We start from the raw sequence: 16,574 nt of genomic DNA, 5'->3' as shown, positions 1-16,574 counted from the left end.
GAACTCTCGGCCTGCTGATGGGCGTTTTTGTTTAGCAGGAATTTTAAAGTCATCATGCACCACCAATATCTCAAAATCCACTGTCTCCTCTCAGTAAACAGCCACAAAAACACTTCAATGACAGAAGGCATGAGTCTGATTTATTGGCATCAGTTTTACACACACTGTATGTACAGTTTGCAAATCAAAGTCTTTTATCATAGAGGAAGATGCACAAAGTCACTCATTTCAGGTTATTTCATGACAGATTATTCATGGTGCAGGTGGTTTCAGTTACCTGGGCTGCTCGTGTTTCGCTCGACTTCTCTACCTATTTTTTATTCCGTGGGTCCCTCAGACTGCTGTAGAAAGCTGGGACATTAGAGAGATTGCACCAATGAGATCATACTGACCTCAGATTTATGTGTCCAATGCTGAGCATTAACTAATCAGCTTGGCTGGTGTCAAGTCAGTGGCTCATTTCTAAATCATGTTCAAATACTAATTTTAAACAAAACGTGAATATTTCTGATAAGAGTAAGACAACAGATGAAGTGTGAGACACTGCTTATTTAAAGGAAACCTTAAAATCCAGTTTTAGCATGTGGCTATCCCAACTAGGCTTTCATCAAATTAGCAAAGATGCACAGTAAACAAGGTCAGATACAAACTAGGGAGAATTAGAAGGACAAAGGGAACAAGATTGATCATTACTTATGTAGCAGGTTTATCAGAGAAACTCAGAGGAATCTCCTCCAAGCATCCCAGTGTACTTTAAACTTGTGTTTTTTAATCCTCACGGGTTTGGTTTAGCAAAAAACTACAAGTCTTGCACCCAATAACACCAAAGGGGGACTTTTACAAGCATCTATAAGTTATAGCAGTTATACAGAGATGCTGATATTTTGTTTTCAGGGTGAAGGAGCAGTCTGTTGTGCTGGTTCTCCTGTAAACACTTTTAGGCATTGTGCATGCTAAATTCAGTATAAATATGATGACAATGAGGGCATCCAGGTGTTTCTGGCTGTGCCGGTGCTGATTTTAAGGTAATTGGCAGTATTGGCTACCCCTGGACCCGGTGTGTTCAGCTATAAGTTCCCTTCTCTTGGGTGTCTCCTTCTTTTACTTTAAGACTGCTTACCCTATTGAAAAATACATTTACTTCATTACATTTATTAAGTTCCTTATGTTTTTAAGAAAAAAAAACATATAGTCTTACTTATTCATCTCTCAAAATGGGAAAGAAAAGTCCATCTACGGCCATTAAAGTGCTCCATACTGAACTAGTCATTAATTAAAGATTGATATTTGTAATATTTGAACACTGAACAGCAGAAGGAGCTTTTTTAAATAAAAAAAACAGGGCACTACAGCCCTTCAGACTCTGCATCTCAGAGAATCTGTCCTTATTGTGAGTAAAGCCTGTCTGTGGGAACACCTGCTGGTGTCAGATAGCGTAAAATGAGTGACCTTTAAAACCATGAATCACATTTCCCCAAAAGGAAGCATCACCTGGAAGACACAGATGTTTGGATGAAGTATTCACGCTGGGTCTGAGATTTTCTTTTCTCAATTCTGTGAAAGATGCAACTCGATGCTTTTCTTTTGTATGACCTGCAGACCCCACATTTATAAATGTGTAAACACAGGAAATTCAGTTAAGCCTGACATCAATATTTCTGGGAGTATCTTTAAGAAACAGAATTGGAGTCAGAAATGAAACAGAAATGAAAACTATGACTCAGCCTCCAGCGTGAGAACTTTAAAGAAAATGTGCATCTTGACTTGCATTAACAGCTCAAACTCTGGCTATCGGGCCCTCCTTGTGTGTGTGTGTGTGTGTGTGTGTGTGTTTTTCTAAGCCAGCCTTTTATTCACAGAAAGCAGTTTTTTAGGAAAACAGTCAGATTAGCCTTTTCTTGTGTTTATCAGAAGCAAAACATCCGATTAGCACGACCTCTAATCTCCAGTTTGCTCATAACATGTTTGGAGGGAGATTAATCTGCCCACGCAGGAACATTATGATTAATGTGTTTGATTTTTGGAGTGTTTGGGTTATATAGCACACCAATATGGAGCCGCTCAGTTCAACCTGTGAACTGTGGCTCAGAACTTTGTTTTTAAAGAGGCAGCTGCTCTTCTGTAAAGCTGGCACAGTTTGAAGCACCGAATAGCATCAGACAGCCCTCCCAGTGCAGTGTGGGTATATTTGCTGCTTTTATTGGTCAGTTTTATGTCAGCACAGACTGGAGACGTGGAGAGAAGGCAAGCGGTGACCATACCCTGCCACTTACTTTTATGGCTTTATTAGCAGTTGGTTCCTGCTATTGTGGTTCATCCTTGCAGTTATTTTATTACTTCAATACTCGAAGCTGTTGTCTCTGCAAACAGCTGTGTGGCAGTTTAAGCGTCAGCTCGCAGTAATGACTTGAGTTTAGGGTAAATTCCACAATTTCGATGTACGTGTACAAGGACAATAAAGCACACCTGTGCACAAATGGTTTCTGCTTCAGAGGCTCTGGCTTGCAGCTGCACCATCCCTCCTATAATTGACTGTATATAAAAGATGGACGAGGCTTACAGCTGTGAAAAATAAAGGTTATGTGGAAGTGAATTACAGAACTGGTTATTTAGAAGTCCAAAGAAAAAAAGCTCAATTTATTTTATTTTTGCACCACCAAATCACAACAACAGTCAATTCGAGCTGCTTTATATTGTAAGATAAAGACTAAAACATTACAAATAAAAGCCAACAATCAAACAACCCACACTGAGCGAGCACTTGGTGACAGTGGGAAGGAAAAACTCCCTTTTAACAGGAACCAGCAGCTGATGTCTTTCTGGGTTCAGTCTCTAGTTTCAGGTCTTATTGAGCACAGCATGATATTCAGTTTGTACATTACAGTGCTCATTAGATTCTAATGAGAGACAGCTCATTGGCTAATGATGTATCAATCACAAGAAGTTAGCCAGTCCCTCAGTTTCACTGTTGCATTAACGCCAGCTCATGACTTCACAGTGACTACGTCCAACTTTTACTTACAGTCTGTATATCCTGGCTTTTTTCTTACCGAAGCTACACACTGTGGAGAATGAAGGATTCCTGGCTGGAATGCGACTTAAGTCTACACATAAATACCACTCGAGCCTGGTGATTTCTTTTTCACAAGAAAATGATGTAAACAGATGTTGATATCAAGGTGAAAAATAGCACAAACCTGCTGATGCTCTGCAGTCAACACCAAAATATTTCAGTTTCACAACCAACCAGCTCTTAAATACCAGCAATCAGCAAATTGATATCTGGCAAATAAAACCTAAACTTGCATCATTGTTTGGCTCCAGCACTGAGAAGAAGTGTTGACTGAGAGGCGCTTACATTAATGACACCCCCCTTCAGCTGAACTCCAATCTTTGTAAAAAGAAAATAGTTCCTACATGAAACTGCTCACAACAAGATTAGAAGATTTGGGTTTTTTTGTTTTTTAAATATTTTTGAGTAACAAGGTCATGATTTCTGGAAAGAGACACTAGATGGGAGGGTTTAAAAAAAAGCATTTCTATATATTCCTCTATATGTAAGAAAAAGCAGACAGAATTTACCAAATTTGGCAACTCACACAAAAACAAACAATGATAGATACCACTATGGCCAGAGGAGTTCAGGAGTGAGCCTTTAAAGATGGCTCACCGTCATTAAGGACTTGGGCGGTTTAAACCTTACTCCAGATGCACTGGCGCTCTTGTTAGAGATAAAGGTTAAATGTCATGGCTTTGTGCTTTTTCTTCTTTAGGGCAGGTAGCAATATTTCTCAGGTATACACTGACATGATGTGGACAAAAAACCCCAAAAACAATCAAACAAAAAAAGAAACTAGGCCCTAAAACATTTTCCGCAAACTGTTGCTAGTTTTTTATTCGCTCTTCTTTCTGTTGATGAGCCAAATGTTTCTTGAAAGTGTGTCAATCCTCCTCGTGCCCTGGTTTCTTTGCGCTGGCCGCCTATACAATCCAAGTCCTGTCAAAGTTCCCAAACTGCACGACTTGTGCAGAGAATATCCTGGAGGGCAGGAAGCGCATCATTTGTACCCTGGATTTCCTGGACTCGTTTTGAGGACATCTTGGGAAGGAGGGCTGCAGCCAAGCCTGTCTAATTGCAGAGCTGGAGGATAATGCTCCTCGTGGATCTCCAGGGAGGCCATTAGGAGCCCACAGAGCCTTTTGTCAGACCGGAAGGAGTCACACAGCTGGGTGTGTTTCTGACCTGCTGATACCAGTTTTCAAGTGAGAGCCTTCACCAAATGAAGGGATCTATAAATAAGTTCCTCCGTAAGAGGAGAGAATCTTGGCCCCAGGACAACATCAGTGGACGGGGTAGACTTTCACTGGCAAGGAGGAACATTGTGATTCCGGGCATATCTGATAGGATTTCTTATGAGGGCAGCCACGAAGAGCCAGCACCTACTGCGAGGGAGAGAGGGGACAAATAAGGACCGAGGAAGATGATATCCAGCTGAAGATGGTGTGCGTCAGTGAGGCTCCAGCTAAGAAACCAATAATCACAGAAACATAGATCAGAGCACTCTGGTCACTTTGGAGGAGGTTTTTTAGTCTCAGTCCATGTAAATCAAATCCAAAAGGAGCTCAAATGTGAATTACTAACGCCTCACTCATACTCCTCCTCACAAGTAGGTGGAGTGACTCTGAATGATGGTAGGAGCAGCTCGTCCCAGCCTCACATCTCCCCCCGTCATGGCACGTCACATTCAATGTAGGGGATGTCACTGTAGCGGCGGTCTACCTCCACCCACTGCTGCACGGCCCGGGCCACGATCTCCTCTGATAGCTTCTGGGCGTACTCCAGCAGCACCGGGTTGACCTGATTGGAGCTCTCCGGCGAACCCATCTCTGAATGAACTAAGTAGGCTTTCTCACCCTTTGTCCCTTTGCTCTTTCCCTCCACCTTCTCTGTGGAGTTTGCATTTTGGGCCACCGAGTCGCTCCTCTTGGATTTGACACACCCCATACTCTGGAGGATGTAGCATTGATTCACTTTAGGGTGGGAGGTGTAGGATGGCAGTGAGGAGCCAGAGTCTTTGGTTAGATTTCCAACACCAACATTTCTTTTTTACCTCTGGAGGGGAGCTGTGTTCCTGCTGCAGTCACTGTCATCCACTCCCACTCATAGCCATGTCTCTGAGCACAACAGGTGCGATGGTCGGGGTGGTGTTACACAGCTGAGGGTGTTGTTTTAGTGGGTTGACCGGCTAGGAGGCCCATCCCTGTGTGAGTCTGACAGTCCGGCAGCTTTCTTGACCAGATCTCACACCTTCCTTGGCTGCAGATAGAGACAGAGACAGGATTTTTTAAAGTGATTTATTTTCCACTAGAGTAAAAACAGTCTAAAAATACCAGATGGTGGGGAGCGAGGGGAGGATTGTGGACGAATTTCACAGTGGCTGTGACCCTGGGCTCCAGCGGCTGGTTTGAGGTCGGGGCCCTGAAGTTGGCTGACCTCTGCAGGGTCACTTTTAACCACGCTCCACTCTTCTGCACATCCACTGTGTTACTCATCCACCTCCTCCTCTTCCTCCTCTACTAACTCAGCGTGTTTTATGACTCAATCCCCCTCGCCCTCTTTTGTATAGCATGACACAGGCATGTCTGTCTCTGGCCTGAGTGCCCTGATGCTGTTTTGTTGTAAGCCCGTGTCTCCCATCTGTTCCACTAAGCGAGCCTTGCAGCCTGATTCGCAGTGACAGCTCCTCTATTTTTTTTTCTAGGACTGGAGGCCTCAGTGCACAGCAAACATGTGCTTCATTCAGAAAGCTGCATGTAGTCTGCACAACACGCAGCACATGAATGATTCATGCAGAGCCGGGGAGTCTCCCTGTGAGTACAACAACATTTGGAGGTGCGGGCAGACATCAACACAGGAAATCCTCATCCACAGCTGATGTTATGTTAATGAGCTTAAATGGCTACAAACAGTTGCCTTAGTATGAAAAACTGAGAGCACCCGTTAGATGTCTGACAGACACATGGGATTTGGATTAAACGTGATTTGAACAGCACAGTGTTGCAGCTTTATCTCTACAAACATGAACATGACTGTGTAGTGGTCCAAAGAAGCTGTACATACTTCTAGAAGAGAGTCTCATATTTCTCTTCATTCCACTTTAAAACGAAATAATCCAGCGACAGAAGAAGGAGAAATAACCCCAAGGTCGTTCATATAAACAGTAATCCGGACATCATGTTGTGTCTCTGCGCTTCGCCCCCCTCTGCTTTCCAAACAGCATCCGACGGATCTGAACTTGAATCTTATTGGCTGTAATGTAAAGAAATCAAAATATCTCCACAAGTTCGTGGCGCTGCTCGCCGGTTTTGTTATTTGTGATGAAGAGCTCCGTGCCAGATTTCCAAATAATCTCCGAGACTGGAGGGTGCGGACTCTGCAGACTGTTTCCCCTGATGCCTTCGCGTCGGTCGGTCAACGCAGAGTGCAGCTCCGGGAGAGAAAATCACAGGTCTGGACTGAGCTGAGCACAGCGACGCTTCACGGAGGTTACCGAGCTGCAGCGGGGCTCCAGAGGAGAGAGAGCCCAGATGATCCGCACCCACACGGGGCGAGCCTGCCATCTGCCGGCCACACAAGTGACGAAACGATATGGAGGTGCACTTGTGCAGAATAAACGTGGGACCCTAACAAAAATCCCAACAACACAAATGAGGGACAAACTGACTTCTATTTTAATTTAAACTGCTCAAAAAAACCAAAGGAACACTTTTTATTCAGAGTACAGCACCAAGTCAGTTAAACTTCTGGGATACTGATCCTTGGGGCGCCACCAGGGTGGGTCCGGGGGGGGGGGGGCCACTGGCTCCCTTCCAAAATTTGCTGGCCCTCCCAGTGGCCCTCCCTGGTAAGACTGTCCTATGTTGGTAGTAATTCTAATAAACGTGAGCACAAGAAAGCGGCAGACACCCTACAATGAGTTGAAACTTTAACTTATTATTTATTCCTGCTTAGAACTGATTATTATGGATTTCAGTTAACAGGTGACCTAGAGGGGCATCAAAAAGACAACCCCTAAACTGGAGTGGTTTCACAGGTGGAGGAAACTGACGTTTTCCCCTCCTCATCTTTTTTGACTGTTTTCCATTTGGCTAGGATCAGTGTCACTACTGGTAGCATGAGCTGATACCTAGACTCTGCAGAGGTTGCACAGGTAGTCCAACTCCTCCAGGATGGCACATCAATACGTCTGTATAATCTTAAGAGCATGGATGGGATTTCAGGAGACATGGAGTTACTCTAAGGAGAGCTGGATAGAGCCATAACAGGCCCCTAACCCATCAGCTGAACTGGTATCTGCTCCTTTAGGCATGGAAGATCAGGATGAGCAAAACAGAGATACAGAAAGATGTCCAGCAGGCCACTGGTGTGAATGTCTCTGACAAAACAATCATAAACAGATTTCATGAAGCCGTGGAGAAGACTATGTTGTCTGTGACATCGTTCAGCATGACCGATGTGTTCTGATGATGGGCCAGTCTGGGGAGGCATATTCATGGAAGAACGCTCAGATATAATTGTTGGGTTTTTCTCTGTGCCTATGAAGCGCCTTGAGGCGACTTTTGTTGTGATTTGGCGCTATATAAATAAAATTGAATTGAATTGAATTGAACCTCTACAGGCTAAGCACCAGCATCCTGCCTGCTGTTGGGTATCAGGATTAAATCCTTGGACCCATTGTCAGACCCTACACTGGTACACTGGGTCCTGGGTTCCTCCTTGTGCATGACAATGTCCGACCTCATGTGGTGAGAGTATGCAGGCAGTTCCTGGACAATGATAGCATTGACTGGCGCCCACACTAACCTGACCTAAATCCAATAGGACACCTCTGGGACATTATGTTTTGGGACCTTCAGACGGTCCCAGGTTGCACCTCAGATTGTTCAGGAGCTCAGTAATGTCCTGGTCCAGATCTGGGAGGAGATCACATCCACAGACACCATCCACCCTTTCTCATGCCCCAATTTTGTCATAATTTTTTCACTTTGATTTTTGGGGTGTCTTTGAATTCAGCTGTCTGTAGGTTGATAATTTTCATCACCACCAAACAATGCGACATAACCTATTACCCAGTCCATATCCATGCAGATATCCAGCATTATTTTTCCTGCATTGAAATCTCTTGTGTGTATAATGAGATGTGAAAGTTTTCTTACTTAAAGCTCCATGGTGTAGGGGTGAATAATTACCTTACACATAAAATATCTCTGATTCAATTACAGGAGGAGACACAAACTCAGCCTCAGAAGATCGCAAGCTAAAACATGTGCCAAATGTCTCATGTGGCTCCATCTGCTGGCGGGTGAATCTATACCTTTTCGTGTATCAGATAACCACTACACTGTGGAAATAATTAATTAACGTATCCGTCCTCTTGTCTCTTTCCGAAATGCTTTTCTCGTAAGACTCAAAAATAACTGACAATAATATCTGCAAATAAATAAATAAATCTAAGACTCACCTATCATCAGTTGCACCAGGTTATTGGAAATCTCTATTTCTTTTTATTCGAGGGAGTTTTTAATCATACTCTACTTTCTGGGCACACACAATTCTCCACCTTGGGAGCAGTGTGGACACCAAATGATGTTGACATGCAAGAGACCCATGATGGCAGTCTAAAACCTGATTTTAGTTTTAGTTTGTCTTATAGTGTTGACTTTGGTGTACTAGAACCAATCACAATGCTCAACACTGTCTAGACACGAAGGAACATGACAACAAAGGACCAAAAAGTTCTGTACTCCCACATAAAGACAGCCTGCCTTAGTCATTTATTGTACACATAAATCGAATAAAACTGCAATAAAACTATTGGGTTAGATTTAGAAAAAGATGTTGGCTTCATTAATAGCTCTGATTTCTTGATTGACATGTGGATACACCCCCTATAGGCTGTTGAGAAAATAAACTAACCACTTTATTAGGTATCCCTTGCTAGTACTGTATTGGACCCCCTTGTTGAATCAATTCTTTGTGGCATAGATTCAATAAGGTGCTGTAACTTTCCTCAGGGATTTTGGTTCACGTTGAGATGATAGCATCAAACACAGCTGCTGCACATCCATGATGTGAATGTCCTCTTCGATCACATACCAAAAATGTTCTGTTGGATTGAGATCTGGTGACTGTGGAGGCCATCTGAGTATAGTGAACTCATTGTCATGTTTACGAAACCAATTTGAGATAATCTGAGCTTTGACACACGGTGGTCAGAAAGGGATTAACATCAGCAACAATACTTGGGTAGGCTGTGGTGTTTAAATGATGTACAGTTTGCATTAAGTGGCCCAAAGTGTACGAAGAAAACACCCCCCACACCATCAGCCTGAAGCATTGATACAAGACAGGCTGGATCCAAACTTTCATGGTATTCAAGCCAAAATCTGACCCTGCCATCTGAATCTAAAAGTAGAAATTGGGACATTTTCCCAGTCTTCTGTTATCCTCTGCTGATGAGCCTGTGTGAGTTGTAGTCAAAGATTCCTGTGTTAGCTGACAGGAGTGGCACATAGTGCAGGTTTGTTCTGCATACCTTGGTTGCTATGAGTGTATGCATTACTGTTACTGTCAGGGGCGGATCTAGAAGGGTGGCATGGGGTGGCAAGTGCCACCCTAAAATGATCCCTTGCCACCCTAAGTGCCACCCCAGTTTTGCATATGACAGTGTTGTTTGTTAAAATAAGATAGCATTAACAGTTTGAGCGTAGTTACAGTCAACAGTGAACATAAATGCTAAAACTGAATATATTGCATAGTGTTCCCCCCCTCCACCATTAACAAATGGTTCAGCCCATAGCAGGACCGGCTTTTTTCTTGTTTTCAGTAGCAAGCAATGCTTATGATTGTGCCAGAGCACATTTTGAACAACACCATGGGAATTACGGATTTTACACAGGTGGTTGGATGTTACACTCTGAAAATGGAAGGAAGGTGAGTGTTATTAACCCTCTGTGGTCCACGGACACGCTGCACCTCCAAATCACATGATGTAAGCTGATATAGCAACAAGCTGCAGCCACGCTGAGTCTCTATTTCAGCCCACATTAAACGTTCGGACTTCAAAGTTTTTAAATTTTAATTACAGGCCAGTAAATCCAGAGTTATGATAATATATATAAGCCACGCTTTTTTCTAAATACTGTCGTCACGTTTTTGTCTGTGTGTTTTAAACGTTTTCTAAGGACAGCGAGAAAACAGTAAAGAAAGGAAAAAAAGCCACCTCTTTCCTATCGGTGGAAAAATGTACCATGTCGACCAATTAAAAAAAAGTCAACACATGAGATTTGGTTATTTGGTTGTTTAGGAAGAGGGGAGAGTTTTGGGAGTGACGGTAACGGCAGCGAGACAGAGCGAGCGAGTGAGAGAGAGAGAGAGAGAGAGAGTTTTTAGATGTGGGAGATTTGTGACGTTTAGTGTGGAGTGTATACTTAGTGTGTTGTGTTGTCTTGTGTAGCTGTTCTGTTGTGTAGTCGTTTTGTTTTGTGTGTCAGTGAGGGCACTAATGAACACAAAGGCACATTTGCAACATAAACACTGTCACTAAGTAGAAAACCAGCGGAGTGATACACCTGCTGTTGTCAGGCCTGCAGGTTTATCCCTGTGCTGCTCTCCTCTGTCTTTTGGTGCACAAACTTTTTTTTACTGGCACACATCATTTGTGGGGCATCTTATTGCGAAACCTGATTGTTCTCTCATTTTAGTTTTAGTAATATTTTTAAATGGTTGTACAAAATGAAAAAAAACGGCAGGTGTATTGGCTGCATTTTTAGATAAATAGTTGTATATGTTTACAAAATGTACATTTTATATTTGCATTTCAAGTTATAAAAATTTAGTCAACATGCCTGTGGGTTTTTTTTACAGTAAAAAAATACTGCTAGGATTTGAAGTTCTTTGTGTGATTTCAGATCAGTAATACTAATGCAGTATGTCAGTGAAAAAACAACTAAATTCAGTTGAGCTGAAAAGAATGATACCAAACAAGGCAAGGGGAAAAAAACAAAATGAAACAATCTGAGGGTGAAATACAAACGTAAACTCAAAAGGAGTCAAAAATGGCCGGTTGTATTTCAGACCTCAGTGGGTTAATCCAACAAATCATAAAAAATTAGGTTTAAATTTATGTTCATGACAGTGCAGATTTCTGACATTTTGTGTAATTTAAGCTGGAACAATTTGATTGTTTTCTAACAAAAGAATAGAATAGAATAGAATAGCCTTTATTGTCATTGTACAGGGTACAACGAAATTGGAGTGCCACTCCCTTGGTGCAAAATGCAATAATAAATATAATAAATAAAAAATAGTAAGATATAAAAGGTACAATAAAACAAACATAAGTACTCAAACAAAAGTAAGTATGATATTTACAGGATAAAAAAAACTGTGTGAAACTTAAGTTAGACTTGTGTTTGTAAATGAACTGCCCCATGTTGTGTAGCTTTCTGGATTTTATACTTATTGGGCTACATATTTATTTATTATACAGGCTATACAGTACATAACATCAAAACTCACATGTTTTATGTAACTAAAGTGTGTAATTATGTGGGCTACAGACAATAATTAAGTTATAGACTATATTTATATGAAAAATGTGTATACTTAGTGCATTTGAATTATTTTAACCAATTATTGTAACCACCTGCATATGTGTTTGGGGGGAAAAAAAGGCTTTGATTTTGCCACCCCAATTGAATTCTTTGCCACCCTCATGCTAAGAAAATTTCTCTAGATCCGCCCCTGGTTACTGTTCTATCAGCTTTAGGTTGTCCAGCCATTCTCCTTTGACCTCTGACATCAGCAGGCATTTTGACCCAGAGAAGTGTTGCTCGCTGGATATTTTTTTCCCCCTGGGCCATTCTCTAATGGCTAAGTATATTTATCTGAAGCACTGCCACACAGAACAACTACACAGAACAACTTTAGATGTTACAGAATTTTAAAGTACATACAGTGCATAAAAATTAAAGACATACATTTTCAAATAGCCTTGACACCAGCAATTTATTTTTCTGATGTTAGTGTTACTAACTGGCCACACGATGGCGCTCTGCTCTCATGTCGTTCAACCAACTGACTATTTTGAAAAGTCCTGGGCCAAGTATTTTCTACATTTTAGTTATTCTCTTTTGCCCTGACGTCGTTGCCCAATGCTCTTTTGAGAAATATTATATTTCCAGATTTTCATGTAAGATTATTTATTCGCTTTTGACAGAAAGCCTGACCTCAACAAAGCAGATGATTTAATTGCCACTTCGTAACATTACAACTGTCATTTTTCTTCAGGTGGTAAATTCATTTAGAAATTAACATTTGAATGCAGAATGCAAATCCAAAACGCTGCCCTTTCTCAAGGACGCAGAAAGACATGCGAGCAAAGATATGACTGACTATTGGATATTCTTTAGAGAAGATACGCATTGTAAAGTTTAAGAAAATGAAGAATGCAACTTCTATCTTTATTCAAGACTTGCATTAAATTATTTGTTTTTGGGTGATATAAAACATTGTGTGAGTGAGATTATCCCGTCAAGCACATGCCCACAGCCTCCGTTCCTTATGGGTTGACAGCGAAAAAAAAGTTTTCATGTCAGTCGGTTAAAATTCATTGTTGCCTGTCCAGCCAATCATAGATTTTGACGACACAAAAGAGGCTAAAGTTGGAGTATAAAAAGGTGCGCGCTAATAAACTATGATGCCTATCAGTGTGGGACATTAATCCAACCCCAGTTCAGTCGCGCATCAGCTCCGACACAGTGCAAAGGATTTTTTTTTAAACAAAACGTATTTTTAAACCACACTTCACACCTAAGAGACAATGCATCTGTCTCAGATCGTGCTGTATCTGAGCTTGCTGATTGCGTTGGGTCCAGTAGTTCTGAGTGACCAAGAGGCGCACCAGCAGCCTTCCGTCAGCACCCCAGTAGACACGGATCAATGCGCTACCTGCGAGGTCCGGCAGCAGATTAAAACCATGCGATTAAACGCGATAAAGTCTCAGATTCTGAGCAAGCTGCGAATGAAGGAAGCTCCCAACATTAGCAGAGAGATCGTGAAGCAGCTCCTGCCCAAAGCGCCGCCGCTGCAGCAGCTTCTGGATCAGTACGACGTGCTGGGAGATGACAACAGGGAAGAAGTCCTGGAGGACGACGACGAGCACGCAACCACGGAGACAATTGTAATGATGGCAACTGAACGTAAGTGTGAATTTTCTTTATTTTTTGTGTCTCTGCGTGAGCGCACTCGAACGTCTCCAAAATAAGTTTTTACGCACGTGGTAGAGCGCACAGGAGAGTTTATTTTTAGAGAGCACTCAGTTTTTTCCACCAAGGTTTTGTGTTAAAATGTTCATGTAAAAGATTCAAAACACTTTATGAGACATGGTGTTTGGGCAGAGAGTGCGCCGAGTGATTACGCATGAGTTTTACGCAATCATGCGCAAACGCGCCACTTTATTTCTCAGCGATCATGGAATTAATTTTCTTTTCCCATGTCTCCGCAGCTGATTCCGCTGTCCAGGTGGACGGGCAACCAAAGTGCTGCTTTTTCTCAATTACGCAGAAGTTTCAAGCCAGTCGCGTAGTTCGAGCGCAGCTTTGGGTGCATCTGCGTCCATCGGAAGAAGTGACCACCGTGTTCCTGCAAATCTCCCGGCTTATACCGGTCACAGACGGGAACAGACACATACGAATCCGCTCCTTGAAGATCGACGTGAATGCCGGGGCCAGCTCTTGGCAAAGTATAGACGTCAAGCAAGTGTTGACTGTGTGGCTGCGGCAGCCGGAGACCAACTGGGGCATCGAGATCAACGCTTTCGATTCGAGGGGAAATGACTTAGCTGTGACCTTCGCAGAGCCGGGAGAGGAGGGTCTGGTGAGCTCAACTTTTACTTGAAATTTAACAGGGAGCTTGTGGTTAAGTTTTCACTTTGAAACGATGAACAATAGGTGGAGCTTGGTCTCATATGTGCAGAGCAGTATTTGTCGCTTCTGTCACAATCGGTGCATATCTAGCCATTTCCAAAGCGCCTAAGTTCAGAAAACTGTTAATGCGTCTCTGTACAGAGGGTGAGACTTTAACTTACAGTGTGCAGAGAGGCTTTGCAGGCTCAGCAGGCGGTTAAACATTCCTGCATTTCACTGCTGGAAGAAGGAATTGGGATATAAAAGACTTTTGAAAGCTGTTAATCAACACAGACTCCATGTAGGCGCACACCTGCATTTGGACAAGCGCCCGGTCCACAATAACCTCAAATCTTATTGCTTGATTACATAAAAGTTCACCTGCTCCACATTCCTTTAAGTATTCAGTGTGGCTGTGCAAATCAGAGTAATTGCCGGCACATACACACACAGAGCTACTATCAATGACAAACATACATCACAGAGCTCTAATAATGGCACCCGGCACTGGGGCAATTAGAATAACTAGACAGCTGTGGCTAACCAACCATCAGATGATTTAATTTCTGCATAACTCAAAGTTTCATAATATTATCGTGCCATGTTTGAAAACTGACTGCCGCAGGGCAGCGGATTAAAAGATGAAAAGCTGAATGCTGTCACCCGCCTCCTCCTGCAAAGCTGTTATTTTCAAATTGTTCACACACACTCTCTTGTTTCAGCAACCGTTCATGGAGGTGAAGATTTCAGAGGGCCCCAGGCGTGCCCGGAGAGACTCGGGCCTGGACTGCGATGAGAACTCTCCAGAGTCCCGGTGCTGTCGCTACCCACTCACTGTGGACTTCGAGGACTTTGGCTGGGACTGGATTATTGCACCAAAACGCTACAAGGCCAACTATTGCTCTGGGGAGTGTGAGTACATGCACTTACAGAAGTACCCACACACCCACCTGGTGAACAAAGCCAACCCCAGAGGGACTGCAGGTCCCTGCTGTACCCCAACAAAGATGTCGCCAATCAACATGCTCTACTTTAACCGCAAAGAGCAAATCATCTATGGCAAGATCCCCTCCATGGTGGTGGACCGTTGTGGATGCTCCTGAGTTGGGATGGAGAGAGAAAGGGGGTGGGGGCGAAGGGGCCGAGGCGCCATCCAGCACCCTACTTTAAGACTGTTTCACACCACCAATCCACCAGTTCCAGTGCTTTCCTGCAGAACACGGTGCAATAGAATCAGAGTAGAGGCCACAAACAGCCCGACCTTCCTGCAGGGCAATGCTTTCATAGTTCTCACTTTTCTTTCCTCCAGTGAAATCTTAGCCATAGAGGCTTGAAGCCAGGTGGATGCAAGAATTCAAACACACACACACACACACACCGACACATATAACACATGCTGGACCTTGAAGTGAATGTAGCCAGAAATGATCACAGTTTTCCAAAACAGTGTTATTATTCTTTGTTTTTTAAATGATCTGTGCTCTGTCCATTTATACCAACATGCCGTCCGTTTATACACCACTCCACTTGTAGCTGATATACAAGCTATCACACTTGATGCTCTGTGTTTGTGATAATCATTTTTTTAGTTTTGTTTTCAGAGTGAAACCAGGAATCCTCAAGGACTTTTTGAAAGGGCTCGGAAAAACACAGCTGGAGACTCTTTAGGGTGATATTTCACACTGGTAGAACATGTTTTAGTACCCCTAAGTGTCCCCAAGAGTCAATGAAAAGTTAAACTGCACAAAAGACTAACTAATCTGGAGATTAATCTCTCTTGTATTGCTCAAAGTTTCAGTTTCAATGTTTTCTCCCCCCAAAATGATGTGGTGGTTAATCTCTCTTCAGAGCCTATGGATACAAACATGTTCCACCAGTCTGAAGTACCACTTTAGGTCTTGTCAGGTCCTCATTTATTCTGTCATACATACATGCAACAATATATCCAACCGAGAGATCGTTCTCCCTCAGTCGCAATTGTCAGTATCCAACCAAACAGCCCGACCTGCCCGATACACTTGAATTATTCTGATTGTAAATTCACATGACTGGACAGAAGGACTTGAACTGAAGGCACGATGAATGCAGCCTCCAAATGAAAGTGTGTTTAAGACAGAAAACGATGTGAATGTCGAAATCATGCCTAGACTCTGTCTTACAAACACAGTTTGCACTATGGCACACCAATAGAAAGAATTGGTTGCTACAAAAAAAAGTTGTAAAAACTGATTTTGATATGTTTGCTAATTTGTATTGTATTCATATGCCATTTGTTTCCAGTAGGAGTTGCCTTTCTGAACCATTGTTGGTAAATATATAAAACTGCAACCTAGCAAGATAAATGTTGTAATGCAGCAACTCTATATACTTGTTTTAACAAATAAAGTTTCTAGCTTGTTTGAAGAGTTCTGTTTCTTTGATTAGCTGACATCTCTACGAAGCTCATTTTCAGTCAGTCGGAACATAAACCTCGAAAGAATTTGTTATTAGAGCTGCTTCAGAGAAAGCTTTGCGGTCACTCTTGCATCTAAACTCAACGTTTCAGTATCACAACACAACAACCTGAACCTCAATATTGCAGCCCCCCTCCCGTCACACTCCAGCAG

At 42.6% G+C, this 16,574-nt stretch overlaps 1 protein-coding gene across 1 annotated transcript; it reads left to right on the top strand.

Annotated features, from left to right (window-relative positions):
* Positions 1–11,757: 11,757 nt before the first annotated feature.
* Positions 11,758–16,373, top strand: mstnb (myostatin b). Its single transcript, XM_003458832.5, has 3 exons — positions 11,758–13,263; positions 13,569–13,939; positions 14,691–16,373. Exons 1-3 carry the CDS (start codon positions 12,885–12,887, stop codon positions 15,069–15,071), a joined length of 1,131 nt encoding a protein of 376 aa, XP_003458880.1. The 5' UTR covers positions 11,758–12,884; the 3' UTR covers positions 15,072–16,373.
* Positions 16,374–16,574: the final 201 nt, after the last annotated feature.

Source organism: Oreochromis niloticus, linkage group LG16 (assembly GCF_001858045.2).
Source record: "Oreochromis niloticus isolate F11D_XX linkage group LG16, O_niloticus_UMD_NMBU, whole genome shotgun sequence".
Lineage (NCBI taxonomy): Eukaryota > Metazoa > Chordata > Actinopteri > Cichliformes > Cichlidae > Oreochromis > Oreochromis niloticus.
This window is presented reverse-complemented; position numbering and strand designations above follow the sequence as displayed.

What these genes read in the sequence shown, in the direction of transcription:
- mstnb (XM_003458832.5), top strand. Translation starts at nt 12,885, where the DNA reads ATGCATCTGTCTCAGATCGTGCTGTATCTGAGCTTGCTGATTGCGTTG. An exon ending in TGTAATGATGGCAACTGAAC is followed by an intron (nt 13,264 to 13,568) that starts GTAAGTGTGAAT and finishes ATGTCTCCGCAG; the next exon opens with CTGATTCCGCTGTCCAGGTG. An exon ending in AGCCGGGAGAGGAGGGTCTG is followed by an intron (nt 13,940 to 14,690) that starts GTGAGCTCAACT and finishes CTCTTGTTTCAG; the next exon opens with CAACCGTTCATGGAGGTGAA.